At 42.7% G+C, this 25,391-nt stretch overlaps 1 protein-coding gene across 1 annotated transcript in view; it reads right to left on the reverse strand.

Moving 5' to 3' along the window:
• Nucleotides 1–25,391, reverse strand: part of LOC120019189 (neurexin-3b) — a 520,460-nt gene that overhangs the window by 21,173 nt on the left and 473,896 nt on the right. Inside the window, exon 18 of the mRNA XM_038962500.1 lies at nt 2,592–2,656. Within this exon, the coding sequence (XP_038818428.1) occupies nt 2,592–2,656 (65 nt within the window). The remainder of the gene's footprint in view (nt 1–2,591; nt 2,657–25,391) is intronic.

The following is a 25,391-nucleotide window of genomic DNA, read 5'->3' on the forward strand; positions in this document are numbered from 1 at the left end:
TCTGCCGGAACATTGACCAACCACAGAACGGTGACTTGAATGGGGATGTCTGTTCTGGGTAGTTTATGTCTATGCTGGTTCACATTGTACCAGGCAATATTTGTTTGTAGTTATTCATTTTCAGGACTAGTAGGAGTGTATCAGACAGTATTTGTTAGTAGTTATTCATTTTCAGGACTAGTAGGAGTGTATCAGACAGTATTTGTTAGTAGTTATTCATTCTCAGGACTAGTAGGAGTGTATCAGACAGTATTTGTTAGTAGTTATTCATTCTCAGGACTAGTAGGAGTGTATCAGACAGTATTTGTTAGTAGTTATTCATTTTCAGGACTAGTAGGAGTGTATCAGACAGTATTTGTTAGTAGTTATTCATTCTCAGGACTAGTAGGAGTGTATCAGACAGTATTTGTTAGTAGTTATTCATTCTCAGGACTAGTAGGAGTGTATCAGACAGTATTTGTTAGTAGATATTCATTCTCAGGACTAGTAGGAGTGTATCAGACAGTATTTGTTAGTAGTTATTCATTCTCAGGACTAGTAGGAGTGTATCAGACAGTATTTGTTAGAAGTTATTCATTTTCAGGACTAGTAGGAGTGTATCAGACAGTATTTGTTAGTAGTTATTCATTCTCAGGACTAGTAGGAGTGTATCAGACAGTATTTGTTAGTAGTTATTCATTCTCAGGACTAGTAGGAGTGTATCAGACAGTATTTGTTAGTAGTTATTCATTCTCAGGACTAGTAGGAGTGTATCAGACAGTATTTGTTAGTAGTTATTCATTCTCAGGACTAGTAGGAGTGTATCAGACAGTATTTGTTAGTAGTTATTCATTTTCAGGACTAGTAGGAGTGTATCAGACAGTATTTGTTAGTAGTTATTCATTCTCAGGACTAGTAGGAGTGTATCAGACAGTATTTGTTAGTAGTTATTCATTCTCAGGACTAGTAGGAGTGTATCAGACAGTATTTGTTAGTAGTTCTTCATTCTCAGGACTAGTAGGAGTGTATCAGACAGTATTTGTTAGTAGTTATTCATTCTCAGGACTAGTAGGAGTGTATCAGACAGTATTTGTTAGTAGTTATTCATTTTCAGGACTAGTAGGAGTGTATCAGACAGTATTTGTTAGTAGTTATTCATTCTCAGGACTAGTAGGAGTGTATCAGACAGTATTTGTTAGTAGTTATTCATTCTCAGGACTAGTAGGAGTGTATCAGACAGTATTTGTTAGTAGTTATTCATTCTCAGGACTAGTAGGAGTGTATCAGACAGTATTTGTTAGTAGTTATTCATTTTCAGGACTAGTAGGAGTGTATCAGACAGTATTTGTTAGTAGTTATTCATTCTCAGGACTAGTAGGAGTGTATCAGACAGTATTTGTTAGTAGTTATTCATTCTCAGGACTAGTAGGAGTGTATCAGACAGTATTTGTTAGTAGTTATTCATTCTCAGGACTAGTAGGAGTGTATCTGGATATATTATCCTCATGACAGACAATATGATTGGCTCTGCTCTGATGGGGCTGAGCTGAGCTCTGTTGGGGACATGACAGACAGCGTATCATTAATATTAACATGCAGCAAACCGCTCCTAAACCCAAGTTGTCTCAAAACAAGTGACATGTTTCCATTTAAAATCTACTTCCTGCTCAGCTCTGGCATTATGCGTTATCATTATTATTTGACACTACTGAGAGTTATAACTCACTTCAACCTGGTGACAACTATGTGTGGTGTAGCGGGAGAGAGAGAAAAACGATGCACACAGAAGTTGGAGGATATCTGTTGTCTATTAGAGTGTTTCAGGTAAGGCAAACCTCCAACGTATAAGGAAACAAAAGGAACAAACAGGAGAAAGAGAGGAGAGGGGGAGGACTGGGTCTGTTGTAGTTAGTCTGCTACACATCACAGTATCTATGCTGAAAGCATTTTGTTCTTTCAAAAACAATCTCAAAATGTATCCTCTGTCGAGAAGAAGCACACACACGCACAGCAAGAAACATGTCAACCGTGTAAAACAGGACAGATACATTTTGAAGCATCAGTGTGAACATGGAGCTTGATACTAATTTGGTACTTTTTGATTGAAAGTTTTCTCTCCTTTGAATGCTGAGAGAAAAAAATTAGTATTAACGCTTTTAACCATCTTAACGACCAGAGGCCCCACAGATAAGTGTAATTTGTATCAGAGACTATAATCGAACTGTATTATACAGACTATAACACTATAACATATGTGGGTGTGTAGAACTATGAATACATTTACTCAGAGTTTGGAGCATAAATATAACTTCAAAAGTGACTTTTCTACAGAGGGCCTGCTAAGGATTTACTTTCATCAACTTCAAAGTGCTTGGAGCTCTTTCAGCTTTCCACATATAGCGGAAACCCTCAGATTCTTACTATTGTATCTCACGGTGCTTTTAGGAAGTATTCTGAAGTTACACTTTAGGCTCCCATGGGACCTGATGCTTAGAGGAGAACGATCCTCTTTTTTTGGTTTTGGTTGCAAATCAATCAAAGGAATAAAAATAGACTGGTAGGTCTGAGCAAGCACAACTCGACACACACCCATCCCACCTGCGTGTCCGGAATCACACTCCTCCAGATCCTCGTCATCGCTGGAACACTCCGCCGACGATACTATGTCATCTGTCGTCTGCCGGGGCAAGGGCGGCACCGGGACAGACAGAGAAGAGACAGCAGAGAACATGGTGAGAGGCTGCACATCACAGACAGTGGACCCATACAGTCACCTAAGTTAAATGTATCTGTATGGAAGATTGACCCTACCAGAAGAGAACCTAGAGAGGAAATAGAGCACATCCAGTCTCCTACTACCATCCCACTCCAGCCTGTACTAAATACCTAGACAGTCTGTACTAAATACCTAGACAGCCTATACTAGATACCTAGACAGTCTGTAATAAATATCTAGACAGCCTATACTAGATACCTAGACAGCCTATACTAGGTACCTAGACAGCCTATACTAGATACCTAGACAGCCTATACTAGATACATAGACAGCCTATACTAGATACCTAGACAGCCTATACTAGATACCTAGACATTCTGTACAAAATACCTAGACAGCCTGTACTAAATATCTAGACAGTCTGTACTAAATACCTAGACAGCCTATACTAGATACCTAGACAGCCTATACTAGATACCTAGACAGTCTGTACTAAATACCTAGACAGTCTGTACTAAATATCTAGACAGCCTATACTAGATACCTAGACAGTCTGTACTAAATATCTAGACAGCCTATACTAGATACCTAGACAGTCTGTACTAGATACCTAGACAGCCTATACTAGGTACCTAGACAGCCTATACTAGATACCTAGACAGCCTATACTAGATACCTAGACAGCCTATACTAGATACCTAGACAGCCTATACTAGATACCTAGACATTCTGTACTAAATACCTAGAAAGCCTGTACTAAATATCTAGACAGTCTGTACTAAATATCTAGACAGTCTGTACTAAATACCTAGACAGCCTATACTAGATACCTAGACATCCTATACTAGATACCTAGACAGTCTGTACTAAATACCTAGACAGTCTGTACTAAATATCTAGACAGCCTATACTAGATACCTAGACAGCCTATACTAAATACCTAGACAGCCTATACTAGATACCTAGACAGCCTATACTAAATACCTAGACAGCCTATACTAGATACCGAGACAGCCTATACTAAATACCTAGACAGCCTATACTAAATACCTAGACAGCCTATACTAAATACCTAGACAGTCTGTACTAAATACCTAGACAGCCTATACTAAATACCTAGACAGCCTATACTAGATACCTAGACAGCCTATACTAAATACCTAGACAGCCTATACTAGATACCGAGACAGCCTATACTAAATACCTAGCCAGCCTGTACTAAATACCTAGACATTCTGTACTAAATACCTAGCCAGCCTATACTAGATACCTAGACAGCCTGTACTAGATAACTAGACAGCCTATACTAGATACCTAGACAGCCTATACTAAATACCTAGACAGCCTATACTAAATACCTAGACAGCCTGTACTAAATACCTAGACATTCTGTACTAAATACCTAGACAGCCTATACTAGATACCTAGACAGTCTGTACTAAATACCTAGACAGCCTATACTAGATACCTAGACAGTCTATACTAGATACCTAGACAGTATGTACTAAATATCTAGACAGCCTATACTAGATACCTAGACAGTCTGTACTAGATACCTAGACAGCCTATACTAGGTACCTAGACAGCCTATACTAAATATCTAGACAGCCTATACTAGATACCTAGACAGCCTATACTAAATACCTAGACAGCCTATACTAGATACCTAGACAGCCTATACTAAATACCTAGACAGCCTATACTAGATACCTAGACAGCCTATACTAAATACCTAGACAGCCTATACTAAATACCTAGACAGCCTGTACTAAATACCTAGACAGTCTGTACTAAATACCTAGACAGCCTATACTAAATACCTAGACAGCCTATACTAGATACCTAGACAGCCTATACTAAATACCTAGACAGCCTATACTAGATACCGAGACAGCCTATACTAAATACCTAGCCAGCCTGTACTAAATACCTAGACATTCTGTACTAAATACCTAGCCAGCCTATACTAGATACCTAGACAGCCTGTACTAGATAACTAGACAGCCTATACTAGATACCTAGACAGCATGTACTAAATATCTAGACAGCATATACTAAATACCTAGACAGTCTGTACTAAATACCTAGCCAGCCTATACTAGATACCTAGCCAGCCTGTACTAAATATCTAGACAGCCTATACTAGATAACTAGACAGCTTATACTAAATACCTAGACAGCCTATACTCGATACCTAGACAGCCTATACTAAATACCTAGACAGCCTATACTAGATACCTAGACAGCCTATACTAGATACCTAGACAGCCTATACTAGATACCTAGACAGCCTATACTAGATACCTAGACAGCCTATACTAGATACCTAGACAGCCTATACTAGATACCTAGACAGCCATACTAGATACCTAGACATTCTGTACAAAATACCTAGACAGCCTGTACTAAATATCTAGACAGTCTGTACTAAATACCTAGACAGCCTATACTAGATACCTAGTGCATGTATTCTAATAAATATCAAGGACCTTAATAGGCAGCCCTAGAACAGTGCATCGATTTCACGATTTTCCACTTCCTGTCAGGAAGTTTGCTGTTAAAGGAGTTCTGTTTTACTCACAGATATAATTCAAACGGTTTTAGAAACTAGAGAGTGTTTTCTATCCAATAGTAATATAATAATATGCATATTGTCGAGCAAGAATTGAGTACGAGGCCGTTTAAATTGGGCACGATTTTCACCCAAAGTGAAAACAGCGCCCTCTGTCCTCAACAGGTTTTTAGCTTCCTATCAATCAATTTTTTGAAACCAGTGGACAGCCCAGTGAAAAATGCGCTCTTGCAACAGCTGCATAGTGCGGACCCCACCTATGGAATAAAAGTGGAGTCTTATAAAACTCAGCAAAAAAGAAGCATTCCTTCACTGTCAGTGCGTTTATTTCAGCTAACTTAACATGTGTAAATATTTGTATGAACATAACAAGATTCAACAACTGATACATAAGCTGAACAAGTTCCATAGATGTGACTAAAATAAATGTAATAATGTGTCCCCTGAACAAAGGGGGGGAGGGGGAATTAAAGTAACCAGTCAGTATCTTGTGTGGCCACCAGCTGCATTAAGTACTGCAGTGCATCTCCTCCTCATGGACTGCACCAGATTTGCTCCGTTCTTGCTGTGAGATGTTACCCCACTCTTCACCAAGGCACCTGCAAGTTCCTGGACATTTTGGGAGGAATGGCCCTAGCCCTCACCCTCGATCCAACAGGTCCAGACGTGCTCAATGGGATTGAGATCCGGGCTCTTTGTGGCCATGGCAGAACACTGACATTCCTGTTTGCAGGAAATCACGCACAGAAGAGCAGTATGGCTGGTGGCATTGTCCTGCTGGAGGGTCATGTCAGGATGAGCCTGTAGGAAGGGAACCACAATGAGGAGGGAGGATGTCTTCCCTGTAACGCACAGAGTTGAGATTGCCTGCAATGACAACAAGATCAGTCCGATGATGCTGTGAACAAACCGCCCCAGACCATGACGGACCCTCCACCTCCAAATCGATCCCGCTCAGAGTACAGCCTCGGTGTAACGCCATTCTTCGACGATAAACGTGAATCTCCGACCATCCCTGTTGAGAGAGAGTAGGGCAGAGTAGGGCTACAGAGTAGGCGGGGTAATAGTCCTTAGTCTTGGGGTCATGTTAGGTAAAACTATTTGGCTAATCTATACTTCCATATTTCAAAGTCCTATTTCTTGAAGATCAAGGGGGATATAACATTATTTGGAATGACTGGAATTCTGATAGACTTTGGGTTTTTAATGATATATATAATAATTAATAGTATTATTATATGTACGTAGAAAGCGATGGGTTAGTAGAAGAAGCCTACGTAACCAAACCCATAAAGTAACATTGAACATCCATATATGGCCAGCTTGTAAACTTTACAATGATTTATCCTGCAATAGATGTCGTTCAATTGGTAACATACATTTTGTCTTTTCTAATGCCTCTGAAGGGACGAAGTAATCTTAAAATAATGGAAGGGTAATAAGATGATTAACTTACTAAGTTTGGGTAATTCAAAAGTTACAGTTACTGATTACAATTTTGTACAGTAACTATAACTGTAACGGATTACATTTCCTAAGTAACCATGCACAACCGTGGTTGCACAGAATAAATACACATTATGTAATACTGTGGCGCTGTCTGTGATGTCATAATTAAATATATTGTAAGTGCTTTTATTTTGGCTAAGCCCAGCTGCTTTTGGTTCATTTCTAATGGGGAAGATGAGGGTAATATTCACATTGTTGCCCATAGAGAATTGTTATTGTACATTACGACTACTACAGCCCACTAAAGCCTGTTGCAAGCCAAATCTACGTCTAAAATTGCACCTATTCCGATGTAGTGCACTACTTTAAACAGGGTCATATAGCTCAAAAGGAGTGCACTAGCATGCCATTTGGTACACAGTCAATACCAATGAGCGAATAAAAGGGAATAAGAATCATGTACAACAGGGGCTCTGGAGTATATTTTATCAGTTAGTACAGCATTTTCAACTTTCAATTTTGTAAATAGAGACTTAATGAATATGCTTAATTGGGTTTGTGCTCATTAGAGAGCTGAACTCAGAAGGGACCTCGTTGTTAATTGTGAAAAGTAAAGATTTCGCGCTTAGCGGCTTGCGTAATGAACGATGAACAGCAAAGCACATTGTTCTGTATCACATGAAATAATAAGAACTTCTGTGAGAGAGGAGCATTACGATGCAAGAACAGACCAGGTAAATGTCAAACGTATCTTTTTGAACTCAAACAACCTGCCCTTCAATTCAATCAAAGAACTATATTCTTGCTGTGTTTACAGTATTTCTGAGGGAGAACTGTTCAAGAGTCATTAGCCCTGACCAAGGCACCCTATTCCCAGGGCACTGGTGAAAAGTAGTGCGCTAGGGAATAGGGTGCCCCCCCCCTCCCCTCTTCACAATTCCCTATTTGAAACACGGACCTGTCATTTAAACATCCATGTACACAGTAACAACCTTGCAAGCGTTCACAGAACAGCATGTGTGTCGAGCACATTTTAGCTGCGGCTCCAGCATAGCTCATATCCACACTGCAACAGCATGGGAAGAATCTCATCTCTCGCTCTCCCTGTCTTTCTCGCTTTCTCTCCCTACCTCCCTACCTCTCCCTACCTCTCTCTCTCTCTCTCCCTACCCCCCTCTTTCTCTCTCTCTCTCCTCTCTCCTCTCTTTCTCTCTCCTACCTCTCCCTAACTCTCTCTCCCTCTCCCTACCTCTCCTCTTGCTCTCCCTACCTCTCCCTACCTCTCCCTACCTCTCTCCTACTCTCCTTACCTCTCTCTCTCTCCCTCCTCTCTGGTGTTAGTTCAAGCCCTCCCTGATGACCTTGTCCTCAGCAGCAGCAGCAGCAGCAGTGAATTAAGGATCAGGGCCAATATACCATTTCCTTTTTACCAATTCCACAGGAAGATAAGTGGACTGCTGTTTGATACAGGCTGTTTGATTAGGGCTGTTTGATATGGGCCACCGCGGCAATTATGACTGCACTGTGGCACTGCATCCCAAACAAACCTATTTGATATATACTGCACTAGGGCCCTGGCCAAAAGTAGTGTACTATGTAGGGAAATAGGGTGCCTTTTGTGACCCAGTCTGTGACTCTGGCAGCCTGCTACCCTTCTCCCAGTGCGTTGTTAGTGCTCTCTGTGTACAGAAGCCAGGCCGATTAATAAATAGCCCACACAACTATTGCACTGAAACTGCCATGCGAGATGGTAGTGTGAACAATGATATGTATTTTGTACTCTTTTTTTCGTTATTTTTCTTTTATCCTCTGTGGTATGTATGACCTGAGAGGAAACAAATAATGCTGAACGGAGGAAGTCTGAAAAAGAGAGGATGAGCAGAGGAAAGTAGAGAAGGGAGAGGAGATGAGGAGAGGAGATGAGGAGAGGAGATGAGGAGAGGAGAGGAGAGGAGAGGAGAGGAGGGGAGAGGAGAGGAGAGGAGAGGGAGGAGGAGAGGAGAGGGAAGAGGAGAGGAAGAGGAGAGGAGAGGAGAGGAGAGGAGAGGAGAGGAGAGGAGAGAGATGAGAGGAGAGAGGAGAGGAGAGGAGAGGAGAGGAGAGAGAGGACCCATAAGGGTGGCTCTTTGGAAAATATCAATATTGATCTTGGAAATCACTTAGGTCATGATTTTGGAAATTATAGTTGGTTATAGAACCCATTTAGCTGTAATACATCTTTGTACATTAAGGAACACATAAATATCTGAAAATGAACCTCTGCGGGTCTGTAATGGTATATCGTTGGGTTTAATGGCGGGCTGGTGTTCTATTGACAGCTCTATATTATCTATTATCTCTAATGTATTTGGTTTTAACGAAAAGCAATCATGTAATTGTAGACCTCATCCAGCAGCATCATACGTTACCACTCCACTGAGACATACGCGAACGTCCACATCTAAGAATAGGACTTTGTCGTCCAGCTGTTAATAGTATATGTGCCACCTATAGTTCCCCCTCCACCCACCCTCCTCCTCCTCTCTATCCCCTCTCATCTATCTGTGAGGGCGTGAGTGAAAAGAGTTGTGCAGCCTATTGATAGTTATAAGGCTGAATGCCATCGATTCCCATGTAATACAACCTCTCCTCCTTATCGTTCTGTCAAAGCCCAGATCAGACTGAACACAGATCAGACATGATAACACAAGATCAGACATGATAAACACAGATCAGGACATGATAACCACAGATCAGACATGATAACAAGATCAACATGATAACACAGATCAGACATGATAACACAGAACAGACACAATCAAATGAAAGCTTCCTTCACGATGATGACTATCTGAGGGAGTGCGATTTTGGTATTTTTCTTTTTTTAAAACGGAGGCCTCCTACTAGCCCTCCAACACCACTTCCAGCAGCATCTGGTCCTCCATCCAGGGACTGACCAGGACCCAAACCTGCTTAGCTTAGAGGCAAGCCAGCAGTGGGTTCCAAATAGTATGCTGCGGCTGGAGGGGACGGGGAGTCGAGGAGTGGAGGAGAGACGAGAGGAGGAGAGAGAGAGGAGAGGAGAGAGAGGAGAGGAGAGGAGAGGAGAGGAGAGGAGAGAAGAGAGGAGGTGGAAGAGGAGAGATAAAGAGCGAAAGGGAGGGTTGTACGTATGTATTTATAATCCATGGCATACTGTTTGCTGTATGTGGAAACATATCCCTCCTCCAATATCCCTCTCTCAAACCACAGAGGAGCTCAAGGTTACCGCGACAACAACACGGAACATGCTTCTTATCCCCCGTGTGTGTTACATTTGCCATTCTTCTACTGTGTGGCCGGCCACTCTGATCTCCACGACGACAACTCACACCGCTAGGGATAGCCATGGAAACGGTCAGAGAGTATAAAAAGGCAGAGCTTGAGTTAGAATTGATTCTGCTTCCTTGTTCTCACCCCACAAAACATCTCTACGCCTTGGGGGTTGTGCTCTGTTGTCGCATTGTAAATAAGCAAATTGGGTTTTGATGGATGAGAGATATGTGGCCTTGTTGGATGCTGTTGTCCTTTACCTTAAAGCCCCCCCCCCCTTTCCCTTCTTGCCATCTGGGCAGAAAACAGCAGTGTATATGTTAAGATAAAAGTATCGGTGTAATATGTAAATACCCCTGCTCTGTGAGTCCCCCATATATATGAATATATGGACAGAGTTAACATCCCTTCCCTTAGGCTCTGACACAGCCTGTACCATCTCATATTGATGTAGAAGCCAATCTGTGGGGTTCAGCAGATCGGTTGGAGGTGTAAATTGTGCCTTTGTTGTTCTAACCCAAGGGAAAATAAAGTGTTTGGCTCAAATGGAACCCTTTTCCCTATATAGTGCACTACTTTAAACAGGGCCCATATAGTTCTAGTCAAAAGTAGTGCACTATATAGGGAATAGGGTGCCAGTAGGGACCCATTACATGTCTGTGCCACTATATCTCATCAGAGTCCTGTAGGGCTGGAGGGTTTATCCGGCTAACCAGATCACAGGCTATAGACGGCCCAGAGCTGTAAACATAAATGTAAATAAAGAATACACCACTAACTCAGGTGAGAGGACAGTTCTACAAGTGCACTACTAACCTCAGGTGTGAGACAGTTCTACAACGTGCACTACTAACCTCAGGTGAGAGACAGTTCTACAACGTGCCACTACTAACCTCAGGTGAGAGACAGTTCTTACAACGTGCACTACAACCTCAGGTGAGAGGACAGTTCTACAACGTGCACTACTAACCTCAGGGAGAGACAGTTCTACAACGTGCACTACTAACCTCAGGTGAGAGACAGTTCTACAAGTGCACTACCTACCTCAGGTGAGAGACATTTCTACAACGGTGCACTACTAACCTCAGGTGTGAGACAGTTCTCCAACTCTGCACTACCATACCTCAGGTGTGAGACATTTCTACAAAGTGCACTACTAACCTCAGGTGTGAGACAGTTCTTACACGTGCACTACTAACCTCAGTTGGAGACAGTTCTACAATGGCACTACTAACCTCAGGTGAGAGGACAGTTCTACAAGTGCACTACTAACCTCAGGTGAGAGACAGTTCTACAAGTGCACTACAACCCTCAGGTGAGAGACAGTTCTACAAAGTGCACTACTACACCTCAGGTGAGAGAACAGTTCTACAACGTGCACTACTAACCTCAGGTGTGAGACAGTTCTACAATGTGCACTACTAACCTCAGGTGTGAGACAGTTCTACAACGTGCACTACTAACCTCAGGTGAGAGCCAGTTCTACAACGTGCACTACTAACCTCAGGTGGAGGAGTTCTACAACGTGCACTACTAACTCAGGTGAGAGACAGTTCACAACGTGCACTACTAACCTCAGGTGTGAGACAGTCTACAACGTGCACTACTAACCTCAGGTGAGAGACAGTTCTACAATGTGCACTACTAACCTCAGGTGTGAGACAGTTCTACAACGTGCACTACTAACCTCAGGTGAGAGACAGTCTACAACGTGCACTACTAACCTCAGGTGAGAGACAGGTCTACAACGTGCACACTAAACCTCAGGTGAGGAGACAGTTTCTACAACGTGCACTACTAACCTCAGGGAGAGACAGTTCTACAACGTGCACTACTAACCTCAGGTGTGAGAAGTTCTACAAAGTGCACTACTAACCTCAGGTGAGAGACAGTTCTTACAACGTGCACTACTAACCTCAGGTGTGAGACAGTTCTACAATGTGCACTACTCAAAACCTCAGGTGACGAGACAGTTCTACAACGTGCACTACTAACCTCAGTTGAGACAGTCTACAATCGTGCAACTACATAACCTCAGGTGAGAGACAGTTCTACAACGTGCACTACTAACCTCAGGTGAGAGACAGTTCTACAACGTGCATACTAACCTCAGGTGAGAGACAGTTCTACAAGTGCACTACTAACCTCAGGTGAGAGACAGTTCTACAACGTGCACTACTAACCTCAGGTGAGAGACAGTTCTACAACGTGCACTTACTAACCTCAGGTGAGAGACAGTTCTACAACGTGCACTACTAACCTCAGGTGAGAGACAGTTCTACAACGTGCACTACTAAACCTCAGTGAGAGACAGTTCTACAACGTGCACTACTAACCTCAGGTGAGAGACAGTTCTACAACGTGCACTACTACCTCAGGTGAGAGACAGTTCTACAACATGCACTACTAACCTCAGGTGTGAGGACAGTTCTACAACGTGCACTACTAACCTCAGGTGAGAGACAGTTCTACAAACGTCACTACTAACCTCAGGTGAGAGACAGTTCTACAACGTGCACTACTAACCTCAGGTCAGAGACAGTTCTACAACGTGCACTACTAACCTCAGGTGAGAGACAGTTTCTACAAGTGCACTACTAACCTCAGGTGAGAGACAGTTCTACAACGTGCACTACTAACCTCAGGTCAGGAGACAGTTCTACAACGTGCACTACTAACCTCAGGTGAGAGAAATTTCTACAACGTGCACTACTAACCTCAGGTCAGAGACAGTTCTACAACGCACTACTAACCTCAGGTGAGATGACAGTTCTACAACGGCACTACTAACCTCAGGTGAGAGACACGTTCTACAATGTGCACTACTAACCTCAGGTGAGAGACAGTTCTACAAACGTGCACTACTAACCTCAGATATGAGACCATTTCTACAACGTGCACTACTAACCTCAGGTGTGAGACAGTTTACAACGTGCACTACTAACCTCAGGTCAGAGACAGTCTACAACGTGCACTACTAACTCAGGTGTGAGACGTTCTACAACGTGCACTACTAACCTCAGGTGTGAGACAGTTCTACAACGTGCACTACTAACCTCAGGTGTGAGGACAGTTCTACAACGTGCACTACTAACCTCAGGTGAGAGACAGTTCTACAACGTGCACTACTAACCTCAGGTGTGAGACAGTTCTACAATGTGCACTACTAACCTCAGGTGAGAGACAGTTCTACAACGTGCACTACTAACCTCAGGTGAGAGACAGTTCTACAACGTTGCACTATCAACTCAGGTGAGAGACAGTTCTACAACGTGCACTACTAAACCTCAGGTGAGAGACAGTTCTACAAACGTGCACTACTAACCTCAGGTGAGAGGACGTTTACAACGTGCACTACAACCTCAGGTCAGAGACAGTTCTACAACGTGCACTACTAACCTCAGGGCGAGAGACCAGTTCTACAACGTGCATACTAACCTCAGGTGAGAGACAGTTCTACAACGTGCACTACTAACCTCAGGTGAGAGGACGTTCAAACTGCACTAAACCTCAGAATGAGACAGTTCTACAACGTGGCCTACTAACCTCAGGTGAGAGACAGTTCTACAACGTGCACTACTAACTCAGGTGAAAGACAGTTCTAACACGTGCACTAACCTCAGTGTGAGACAGTTTCTACAAGTGCACTACTAACCTCAGGTGAGAGACAGTTCTACAACGTGCACTACTAACTCTAGGTGAGAGACAGTTCTACAAAGTGCACTACTAACCTCAGGTGAGAGACAGTTCTACAACGTGCACTACTAACCTCAGGGAGAGACAGTTCTACAACGTGCACTACTAACCTCAGTGTGAGACAGTTCTACAACGTGCACTACTACCTCAGGTGAGAGACAGTTCTACAACGTGCACTACTAACCTCAGGTGAGAGACAGTTCTACAACGTGCACTACACCTCAGGTGAGAGGACAGTTCTACAACGTGCACTATACACCTCAGGTGAGAGACAGTTTACAAACGTGCACTACTAACCTCAGGTCAGAGACAGTTCTACAATGTGCACTACTAACCTCAGGTGAGAGGCGTTCTACAACGTGCACTACCTACTCAGGTGTGAGACGTCCACAACGTGCACTACCTATCAGGTATGAGACATTTCCACAACGTGCACTACTAACCTCAGGTGTGAGACAGTTCTACAACCATGTGCACTACCTACCTCAGTGTGAGACAGTTCTACAACGTGATACTAACCTCAGGTGAGACAGACAGATGAGTGTTCCAACAAAGTAACTCAGTTGTTATAATAGTGTAGCACAGCTACTGACAACTGTGAAACATCAGTGAATATTCATCAGCACACAGTGATCATAGAAGTATGTACAAGGACTTAGGGAAAGTTGTAATCACCACAAAATAGTTGGAATTAGAGGGCTGCGTTTTAGCTCAAGGTTTTGGTCTGAATGTGATTCATTCTGCACCTTTTAAGAGGTCAAGCTGATTGCGGGTCTAGCTGGTGATTGTTCAGTTGATTGGCGTGGTAATTATAGGCCTTTTTCTGATAACGGTGGCTGCAGCACAAGCCGCTCTGGGATTCTCAGAGTTCTAGAAGCATTGATTAGTTTCCGTAAAGAGAGATGCTCCATGTTCACATTTTGTAGCCTTACTTCTCCCACAAGGAGAATGGCAAGTCTGTGTGCATGCGTAATCGTAAGTCTATCTGTATTGATCTCAATGAGATTGTTTTAGCATGCTAGGCTTTATAATGACCTCTGTAGTCTCAGTACTGATTGTGTCATTCCTTTGTTGTTTTAGAGGCTAAAGATGATATAACAGCATTTATGGTGAATGTCAGATATAGTCCTCATATCTAAAGCGTTCTGCATCCTCCGCCTTGCATTATTCACATCGAAAAACACCATGGCCACACACACACACACACACACACACACAAACACACACACACACACACACACACACACACCACAAACACACACACACAGTCACACACTCCCTTCTTGCAGGAAAGAAGATTGAAGAAGTTTGTGAGAATAATGCAGAAAAAATAAATCACTTTGCTGCCAAAATATACCCACTGCATGTTATGGAGATTTAGCCTGAGAATTGGATTCCTCCAGCTGTGAAATCCCTTTCTGTATTCTTGCCGGCCATACACATCATTATTCTACCCTACAAAATACTACAGAGCCAGGCAACACTATTTTCTTCTTCGATGCACAGGCAATTTTGCTTTTGAAAAGTTGCGTTCCATTGCAGTCATTTACTTCACCTGCCTAGCGTTGTTGTTTGATGTTTCTGACCATCTCATACAGAGGTGTATGATTCATGCGTCAGTCATTGGTTTTGCATCCGCATAAAGATGGGGAATAAAGCTCCAAATCTTGACTATCTTAGACTATCTCCGATAAAATCATGCTGGGTTTGACTTTGAATATAATTCAATGTCATGAATGCAACTGATCTGCATTATATTCAAAGAAATAGAGGACATGAGTGATTCAGAACCTGTTCACTTAGATTATTTTTCTCAAACCTGTATAAACTGAAGGAACAAGCTAGACTCCTCCTTTTGCCAATTCACAACTCAGCGATACCTGCCCACTTATATTGAACTTACCAAGCCTGTGTAGCGTGGTGATGGAACTAACCCCGAGCTCCTTCTTTCCTCGACCCCTCAAATCTTTTCTGTTCAGTTCAGTACTAGTGTTCTGCTAGTCTTCTAGTGTTTGCTAGTGTTCTAGCGTTCTGCTAGTGTTCGTAGTGGTCTAGAGTTTGCTGGTGTTCTAGTGTTCATGCTGTGTTTGCTAGTGTTCTAGTGTTCTGTAGTGGTCTAGTGTTTTTTAGTTTCTGTCTTATATAGTGTTCTGCTAGTGTTCTAGTGTTCGCTAGGTCTAGAGTTCTGCTAGTGTTGCTAGTGTTCTGCTAGTGGTCTAGAGTTCTGCTAGTGTTCTAGTGTTCTGCTAGTGTTCTAGGTTCTGCTAGTGTTCTAGTGTTCTGCTGTGGTTAGTGTTTTGCTAGTGTTCTAGTGTTATGCTAGTGTTCTGCTACTGTTCTAGTGTTCTGCTAGCGGTCTAGAGTTCTGCTAGTGTTTCTAGTTTTGCTAGTGTTCTGCTAGTGGTCTAGAGTTCTGCTAGTGTTATCTAGTGTTCTGCTAGTGTTCTAGTGTTCTGCTAGTGGTCTAGGTTCTGCTAGTGTTCTAGTGTTTCTGCTAGTGTCTAGAGATCAGCTAGTGGTCTAGAGTTCTGCTAGTGTTCTAGTGTTCTGCTAGTGTTCTAGTGTTCGTAGCTAGGTTAGAGTTCTGCTAGTGGTCTAGAGTTCTGCTAGTGTTCTAGTGTTACTGCTAGTGTTCTAGTGTTTGCTAGTGGGTCTAGAGTTCTGCTAGTGGTCTTGGTTCTCTAGTGGTCTAGAGTTCTGCTAGTGTTCTAGTGTTCTGCTAGGTTGATTTTATGTAGTGTTCTAGAGTTCTGCTAGTGGTCTAGAGTTCTGTAGTGGTCTAGAGTGTGCTATGTCTAGAGTTGTGGCTAGTGTTCTAGAGTTCTGCTAGTGTTCTAGAGTTCTGCTAGTGAGTTCTAGAGTTCTGCTAGTGCCATGCTAGTGTTCCAGTGTTCTGCTAGTGTTCTAGTGTTTCTGCTAGTGGTCTAGAGTTCTGCTAGTGGTCTAGAGTTCTGCTAGTGTTCTAGTGTTCTGCTAGTGTTCTAGAGATCAGCTAGTGGTCTAGAGTTCTGCTAGTGTTCTAGTGTTCTGCTAGAGTTCTAGTGTTCTGCGTGGTTAGAGTTCTGCTAGTGGTCTAGAGTTCTGCTAGTGTTCTAGTGTTCTGCTAGTGTTCTAGTGTTCTGCTAGTGGTCTAGAGTTCTACTAGTGGTCTAGAGTTCTGCTAGTGTTCTAGTGTTCTGTAGTGTTCTAGAGTTCTGCTAGTGGTCTAGAGTTGTGCTAGTGTTCTAGAGTTCTGCTAGTGTTCTAGAGTTCTGCTAGTGTTCTAGAGTCTGCTAGTGGTCTAGAGTTGCTAGTGTCATGCTAGTGTTCTAGTGTTCTGCTAGTGTTCTAGTGTTCTGCTAGTGGTCTAGAGTTCTGCTAGTGGTCTAGAGTTCTACTAGTGTTCTAGTGTTCTGCTAGTGGTCTAGAGTCTGCTAGTGTTAGAGTTCTGCTAGTGGTCTAGAGTTCTGATAGTGGTTTAGAGTTCTGCTAGTGTTCTAGTGGCTGCTAGTGTCTAGTGTTCTGCTAGTGTTCTAGTGTTCTGTAGTGGTCTAGAGTTCTGATAGTGGTCTAGAGTTTGATAGTGGTCTAGAGTTCGGTTAGTGTTCTAGTGTTCTGCTAGTGGTCTAGAGTTCTGCTAGTGTTCTAGTGTTCTGCTAGTGGTCTAGTGTTCTGCTAGTGTTCTAGTGTTCTGCTAGTGGTCTAGAGTTCTGCTAGTGTTCTAGTGTTCTGCTAGTGTTCTAGCGTTCTGCTAGTGTTCTGCTAGTGGTCTAGAGTTTGCGTGGTGTTTAGTGTTCTGCTAGTGTTCTGCTAGTGTTCTAGTGTTCTGCTAGTGTTCTAGTGTTCTGCTAGGGGTCTAGTGTTTTTTGCTAGTGTTCTAGTGTTATGCTAGTGTCTGCTAGTGTTCTGGTTCTGCTAGCGGTCAGAGTTCTGCTAGTGTTCTGCTAGTGTTCTGTAGTGGTCTAAAGTTCTGCTAGTGTTCTAGTGTTCCTGCTAGTGTTTAGTGTTCTGCTAGTGTTCTAGTGTTCTGCTAGTGGTCTAGTGTTTTGCTATGTGTTAGTGTTATGCTAGGTTCTGCTAGTGTTCTAGTGTTCTGCTAGTGGTCTAGAGTTCTACTAGTGTTCTAGTGTTCTGCGAGTGTTCTGCTAGTGTTCTAGTGTTCTGCTAGTGTTCTGATGTTCTGCTAGTGTTCTAGTGTTCTAGTGTTCTGCTAGTGTTCTAGTGTTCTGCTAGTGGTCTAGAGATCAGCTAGTGGTAGAGTTTCTATGTAGGTTGCTAGTTTCTAGTGTTTGCTAGTGGTTAGAGTTTGCTAGTTGGTCTAGAGTTCTGCTAGTGTTCTAGTGTTCTGCTAGTGTTCTAGTGTTCTGCTAGTGGTCTAGAGTTCTGCTAGTGGTCTTGAGTTCTGCTAGTGGTCTAGAGTTCTGCTAGTGTTCTAGTGTTCTGCTAGTGTTCTAGAGTTATGCTAGTGTTCTAGAGTTCTGCTAGTGGTCTAGAGTTCTGTAGTGGTCTAGAGTTGTGCTAGTGTTTAGAGTTGTGCTAGTGTTCTAGAGTCTGCTAGTGTTCTAGAGTTCTGCTAGTTGGTAGAGTCTGCGTATGCCATGCTAGTGTTCTGCGAGTGTTCTGCTAGTGTTCTGATGTTCTGCTAGTGTTCTAGAGTATGCTAGTGGTCTAGAGTTCTGCTAGTGTTCTGATGTTCTGCTAGTGTTCTGATGTTCTGCTAGTGTTCTAGTGTTCTGCTAGGTGAGTCTGTATGTCTAGAGTTCTGCTAGTGTCTAGTGTTATTGCTAGTGGTCTAGAGTTCTGCTAGTGCTCTAGTGTTCTGCTAGTTGTCTAGAGGTCTGCTAGTCTTCTAGTGTTCTGCTAGTGGTCTAGTGTTCTGCTAGTGTTCTAGAGTTCTGCTAGTGTTCTAGTGTGCTGCTAGTGTTCTAGTGTTGTGCTAGTGGTCTAGAGTGCTGCTAGTGGTCTAGAGTGCTGCTAGTGCTCTAGTGTTCTGCTAGTGTTCTAGAGTTTTGCTAGTGTTCTAGTGTTCTGCTTGTGTTCTAGAGTTCTGCTAGTGTTCTAGTGTTCTGCTAGTGGTCTGGAGTTCTGCTAGTGTTCTAGTGTGCTGCTAGTGTTCTAGTGTTCTGCTAGTGGTCTAGAGTTCTGCTAGTGCTCTAGTGTTCTGCTAGTGTTCTAGAGTTCTGCTAGTGTTCTAGTGTTCTGCAAGTGTTCTAGAGTTCTGCTAGTGGTCTAGAGTTTGTAGTGTCTAGAGTTCTGCTAGTGTTCTAGAGTTCTGCTAGTGTTCTAGTGTTCTGCTAGTGTTCTAGAGTTCTGCTAGTGTTCTAGAGTTCTGCTAGTGTTCTAGTGTTCTGCTAGTGTTCTAGTGTTCTGCTAGTGTTCTGCTAGTGTTCTAGTGTTCTGCTAGTATTCTACAGTTCTGCTAGTGTTCAGTGTTCTGCTAGTGTTCTGCTAGTGTTCTAGTGTTCTGCTAGTGTTCTAGTGTTCTGCTAGTGTTCTAGTGTTTCTATGTGTTCTAAAGATCGCTAGTGTTCTAGTGTGCTGCTAGTGTTCTAGTATTCTGCTAGTGGTCTAGAGTTCCACTAGTGGTCTAGAGTTCTGATAGTGTTCTAGAGTTCTGCTAGTGGTCTAGAGTTCTACTAGTGTTTCTAGTGTTTGCTAGTGGTCTAGAGTCCTGCTAGTGTTCTAGAGTTCTGCTAGTGGTCTAGGAGTTCTGATAGTGGTCTAGAGTTCTGCTAGTGTTCTAGTGTGCTGCTAGTGGTCTAGTGTTCTGCTAGTGTTTAGTGTTCTGCTAGTGGTCTAGAGTTCTGATAGTGGCTTAGAGTTCTGATATGGTACTAGAGTTCTGCTAGTGTTCTAGTGTTCTGCTAGTGGTCTAGAGTTCTGCTAGTGTTCTAGTGTTCTGTAGTGGGTCTAGTGTTCTGCTAGTGTTCTAGTGTTCTGCTATGGTTCTAGAGTTCTGCTAGTGGTCTAGTGTTCTGCTAATATTCTAGTGTTCTGCTAGTGTTCTATACTTTTCTAGAGTTCTGCTAGTGGTCTAGAGTTCTGCTAGTGTTCTAGTGTTTCTAACTAGTGTTCTGGAGTTCTGCTAGTGCTATAGTGTGTGCTAGTGTTCTAGAGTTCTGCTAGTGTTCTAGAGTTCTGCTTGTGTTCTAGTGTTCTAACTAGTGGTCTAGAGTTTGCTAGTGGTATAGTGTGCTGCTAGTGTTCTAGAGTTTGTAGTGTTATTAGTGTGCTGCTTGTGTTCTAGTGTCTGCTAGTGGTCTAGAGTTCTGCTAGTGTTCTAGAGTTCTGCTAGTGTTCTAGTGTTCTGCAAGTGTTCTAGAGTTCTGCTAGTGGTCTAGAGTTCTGCTAGTGTTTAGAGTTTGCTAGTGGTCTAGAGTTCTGCTAGTGTTCTAGTGTTCTGCTAGTGTTCTAGAGTTCAGCTAGTGTTCTAGAGTTGCTAGTGTTCTAGTTCTGTAGTTTCTAGAGTTCTGCTAGTGTTCTAGTGTTCGCTAGTGTTATAGTGTTCTGCTAGTGTTCTAGAGTTCTGTCTAGTGTTCTAGTGTTCTATGCTAGTGTTCTAGTGTTTCTGTAGTGTTCTAGTGTGCTGCTAGTGGTCTAGTGTTCTACTAGTGTTCTAGAGTTCTGCTAGTGTTCTAGTGTGCTGCTAGTGTTCTAGTGTTTTTGCAGTGGTCTAGAGTTCTGATAGTCTTCTAGAGTTCTGCTAGTGGTCTAGAGTTTGCTAGTGTTCTAGTGTTCTGCTAGTGGTCTAGAGTTCTGCTAGTGTTCTAGAGTTCTGCTAGTGGTCTGGAGTTCTGTAGTGGTCTAGAGTTCTGATAGTGGTCTAGAGTTCTGATAGTGGTCTAGAGTTCTACTATGTTTAGTGTTCTGCTAGTGTCTAGTGTTCTGCTAGTGTTCTAGTGTTCTGCTAGTGGTCTAGAGTTCTGCTAGTGGTCTAGTGTTCTGCTAATGTTCTAGTGTTCTACTAGTGTTCTAGAGTTCTGCTAGTGCTCTAGTGTGCTGCTAGTGTTCTAGAGTTCTGCTAGTGGTCTAGAGTTCTGCTAGTGGTCTAGAGTTTGCTAGTGTCTAGAGTTCTGCTAGTGTTTCTAGTGTTCTACTAGTGTTCTGGAGTTCTGCTAGTGCTCTAGTGTGCTGCTAGTGTTCTAGAGTTCTTGCTAGTGTTTAGAGTTCTGCTTGTGTCTAGTGTTCTACTAGTGGTCTAGAGTTCTGCTAGTGTTATAGTGTGCTGTAGTGTTAAGTGTGCTGCTAGTGTTCTAGAGTTTTGATAGCGGTCTAGAGTTCTGCTAGTGTTTTAGTGTTCTTCTAGTGTTCTAGTGTTCTACTAGTGTTCTAGAGTTCTGCTAGTGTTATAGTGTGCTGCTAGTGTTCTAGTGTTTGCTAGTGGTTGAGTTCTACTGTTCTGTGTTCTGCTAGTGGTCTAGAGTTCTACTAGTGTTCTAGTGTTCTGCTAGTGGTCTAGAGTTCTGCTAGTGCTCTAGTGTTCTGCTAGTGTTCTGCTTGTGTTCTAGTGTTCTGCTAGTGTTCTAGTGTTCTGCTGTGTTCTAGGGTTCGGTTAGTGTTCTAGTGTTCTGCTAGTGTTCTAGTGTTATGCTAGTGTTCTAGTGTTCTGCTAGTGTTCTAGTGTTCTGCTAGTGGTCTAGTGTTTTGCTAGTGTTCTAGTGTTGTGCTAGTGTTCTGCTAGTGTTCTAGTGTTCTGCTAGTGTTCTAGAGTTCTGCTAGTGTTCTAGTGTTCTGCTAGTGTTCTGCTAGTGTTCTACAGTTCTGCTAGTATTCTAGTGCTCTGCTAGTGTTCTAGTGTTCTGCTAGTGGTCTAGAGTTCTGCTAGTGTTTTAGTGTTATGCTAGTGTTTTAGTGTTCTGCTAGTGTTCTAGTGTGCTGCTAGTGTTCTAGTGTTCTGCTGGTGGTCTAGAATTTTGATAGTGGTCTAGAGTTCTGCTAGTGTTCTAGTGTTCTGCTAGTGGTCTAGTGTTCTGCTAGTGGTCTAGAGGTCTGCTAGTGTTCTAGAGTTCTGCTAGTGTCCTGCTAGTGTTCTAGTGTTCTGCTAGTGTTCTAGAGTTATGCTAGTGTTCTAGTGTTCTGCTAGTGTTCTAGTGTTCTGCTAGTGTTCTAGAGTTGTGCTAGTGTTCTAGAGTTGTGCTAGTGTTCTAGAGTTCTGCTAGTGTTCTAGAGTTCTGCTAGTGGTCTAGAGTTCTGCTAGTGCCATGCTAGTGTTCTAGTGTTCTGCTAGTGGTCTAGTGTTCTGTAGTGGTGTGGAGTTATGCTAGGGTCTAGTGTTCTGCTAGTGTTCTAGTGTTATGTTAGTGTTCTAGTGTTCTGCTAGTGTTCTAATGTTCTGCTAGTGTTCTAGAGTTCTGCTAGTGTTCTAGAGTTCTGCTAGTGTTCTAGTGTTCTGCTAGTGTTCTAGAGATCAGCTAGTGGTCTAGAGTTCTGCTAGTGTTCTAGTGTTCTGCTAGAGTTCTAGTGTTCTGCTAGTGGTCTAGAGTTCTGCTAGTGGTCTAGAGTTCTGCTAGTGTTCTAGTTGTATGCTAGTGTTTAGTGTTCTGCTAGTGGTCTAGAGTTCTGCTAGTGGTCTAGAGTTCTGCTAGTGTTCTAGTGTTCTGCTAGTGTTTAGAGTTCTCTAGTGGTCTAGAGTTGTGCTAGTGTTCTAGAGTTTCTGCTAGTGTTCTAGAGTTCTGCTAGTGGTCTAGAGTTCTGCTAGTGTCAGTAGTGATCAGTGTTCTGCTAGGTTTCTAGTATTCTGCTAGTGGTCTAGAGTTTCTGCTGGGTCTAGAGTTTGCTAGTGTTCTAGAGTTCTGCTAGTGTTCTAGTGTTCTGCAAGTGTTCTAGAGTTCTGCTAGTGGTCTAGAGTTCTGCTAGTGTTCTAGAGTTCTGCTAGTGGTCTAGAGTTCTGCTAGTGTTCTAGTGTTCTGCTAGTGTTCTAGAGTTCAGCTAGTGTTCTAGAGTTCTGCTAGTGTTCTAGTGTTCTGCTAGTGTTCTAGAGTTCTGCTAGTGTTCTCGTGTTCTGTGTTTATATGTGTTCTGCTAGTGTTTAGAGTTCTGCTATGTTCCTAGTGTTCTGCTAGTGTTCTTCAGTGTTCTGCTAGTGTTCTAGTGTGCTGCTAGTGGTCTAGTGTTCTACTAGTGTTCTAAAGATCTGCTAGTGTTCTAGTGTGCTGCTAGTGTTCTAGTATTCTGCTAGTGGTCTAGAGTTCTACTAGTTGGTCTAGAGTTCTGATAGTGTCTAGAGTTCTGCTAGTGGTCTAGAGTTCTACTAGTGTTCTAGTGTTCTGCTAGGGTCTAGAGTCCTGCTAGTGTTCTAGTGTTCTGCTAGTGGTCTAGAGTTCTGATAGTGGTCTAGAGTTCTGCTAGTGTTCTAGTGTGCTGCTAGTGGTCTAGTGTTCTGCTAGGGTTCTAGTGTTTGCTAGTGGTCTAGAGTTCTGATAGTGGTCTAGAGTTCTGATAGTGGTCTAGAGTTCTTGCTAGTGTTCTAGTGTTCTGCTAGTGTCATAGAGTTCTGCTAGGTTCTAGTGTTCTGCTAGTGGTCTAGTGTTCTGCTAGTGTTCTAGTGTTCTGCTAGTGGTCTAGAGTCTGCTAGTGGTCTAGTGTTCTGCTAATATTTAGTGTTCTGCTAGTGTTCTACTAACTTTTCTAGAGTTCTGCTAGTGGTCAGAGTTCTGCTAGTGTTCTAGTGTTCTACTAGTGTTCTGGAGTTCTGCTAGTGCTATATGTGTGCTGCTAGTGTTCTAGAGTTCTGCTAGTGTTCTAGAGTTCTGCTTGTGTTCTAGTGTTCTACTAGTGGTCTAGAGTTCTGCTAGTGGATAGTGGTGCTGCTAGTGTTCTGAGTTCTGCTAGTGTTATAGTGTGCTGTTGTGTTCTAGTGTTCGCTAGTTGTTCTAGAGTTCTGCTAGTGTTCTAGAGTTCTGCTAGTGTTCTGTTTCTGCAAGTGTTCTAGAGTTCTGCTAGTGGTTAGAGTTCTGCTAGTGTTCTAGAGTTCTGCTAGTGGTCTAGAGTTCTGCTAGTGTTCTAGTGTTCTGCTAGGTTTTCTAGAGTTCATCTAGTGTTTCTAGAGTTCTGCTAGTGTTCTAGTGTTCTGCTAGGTTCTAGAGTTCTGCTAGGTTTAGTGTTCTGCTAGTGTGTCTATAGTGTTCTGCTAGTGTATCTAGAGTTTAGAGTGTTCTAGTGTTATGCTAGTGTTCTAGTGTTCTGCTAGTGGTCTAGAGTTCTGCTAGTGGTCTAGAGTGCTGCTAGTGTTCTAGAGTTTGCTAGTGTTCTAGTGTTCTGCAGTGTTTAGGTTCGCTAGTGGCAGTTCTGCTTGTGTTCTAGAGTTGTAGTGTCTAGAGTTCTTGCTAGTGTTCGTGTTCTGTAGTGTTCTAGAGTTCAGCTAGTGTTCTAAGTTCTGCTAGTGTTCTAGTGTTCTGCTAGTGTTCAGAGTTCTGCTAGTGTTCTAGTGTTTGCTAGTGTTATAGTGTTCTGCTAGTGGTCTAGTGTTTCTGCTAGTGTTCTAGTGTTCTGCTAGTGGTCTAGAGTTCTACTAGTGTTCTAGTGTTCTGCTAGTGGTCTAGAGTTCTACTAGTGTTCTAGTGTTCTGCTAGTGTTCTAGTGTTCTGCTAGTGTTCTGATGTTCTGCTAGTGTTCTGATGTTCTGCTAGTGTTCTAGTGTTCTAGTGTTCTGCTAGTGGTCTAGTGTTCTGCTAGTGCTCTAGTGTTCTGCTAGTGTTCTACTAGTGTTCTAGAGTTCTGCTAGTGGTACTGAGTTCTGGCTAGTGTTCTAGTGTTCTACTAGTGTTCTGGAGTTTGCTAGTGCTATAGTGTGCTGCTAGTGTTCTAGAGTTCTGCTAGTGTTCTGAGTTCTGCTTGTGTTCTAGTGTTCTACTAGTGGTCTAGAGTTCTGCTAGTGGTATAGTGTGCTGCTAGTGTTCTAGAGTTCTGCTAGTGTTATAGGTGCTGCTTGTGTTCTAGTGTCTGCTATGTGGTCTAGAGTTCTTGCTAGTGTCTAGAGTTCTGCTAGTGTTCTAGTGTTCTGCAAGTGTTCTAAGTTCTGCTAGTGGTCTAGAGTTCTGCTAGTGTCTAGAGTTCTGCTAGTGTTTAGTGTTCTGCAAGTGTTCTAGAGTCTGTAGTGGTCTAGAGTTCTGCATAGTGTTCTAGACACTAGCAGAACTCTAGAAACACTTGCCAGAACAACTAGAACACACAGCTAGAACTCTAGAGAACTAAACTTAGACAACTAGCAGAAACTCTAGTAAACACTTGCAGAAAACTAGAAAACACTAGCAGAACTTAGAACACTAGCAGAACTCTAGACCACTAGCAGAAACACTAGAACACAAGCAGCAACTATAACACTAGCAGAATCTTAGAACACTAGCAGCACACTATAGCCACTAGCAGAACTCTAGACCATAGTAGAACCCTAGAACCACAGCAGAACTCTAGAAACACCACTAGCAGAACTCTAGACCACTAGCAGCACACTATAGCCACTAGCAGAACTCCAGAAACACTAGTAGAACACTAGAAACACTAGCAGAAACTTCTGACCACTAGCAGAACTCTAGAAAAGTAGTAGAAAACTAGCAGAACATAGAAATATAGTAGCAGAAACCAATAGACCACTAGCCAGAACTCTAGACCACTAGCAGAAACACTAGCAACACTAGCAGAACACTAGACCACTAGCAGAAAAACAACTGAACACTAGGCAAAACTCTAGACCACTAGCAGAACACTAGA

Source organism: Salvelinus namaycush, chromosome 24 (genome assembly GCF_016432855.1).
Source record: "Salvelinus namaycush isolate Seneca chromosome 24, SaNama_1.0, whole genome shotgun sequence".
NCBI lineage: Eukaryota > Metazoa > Chordata > Actinopteri > Salmoniformes > Salmonidae > Salvelinus > Salvelinus namaycush.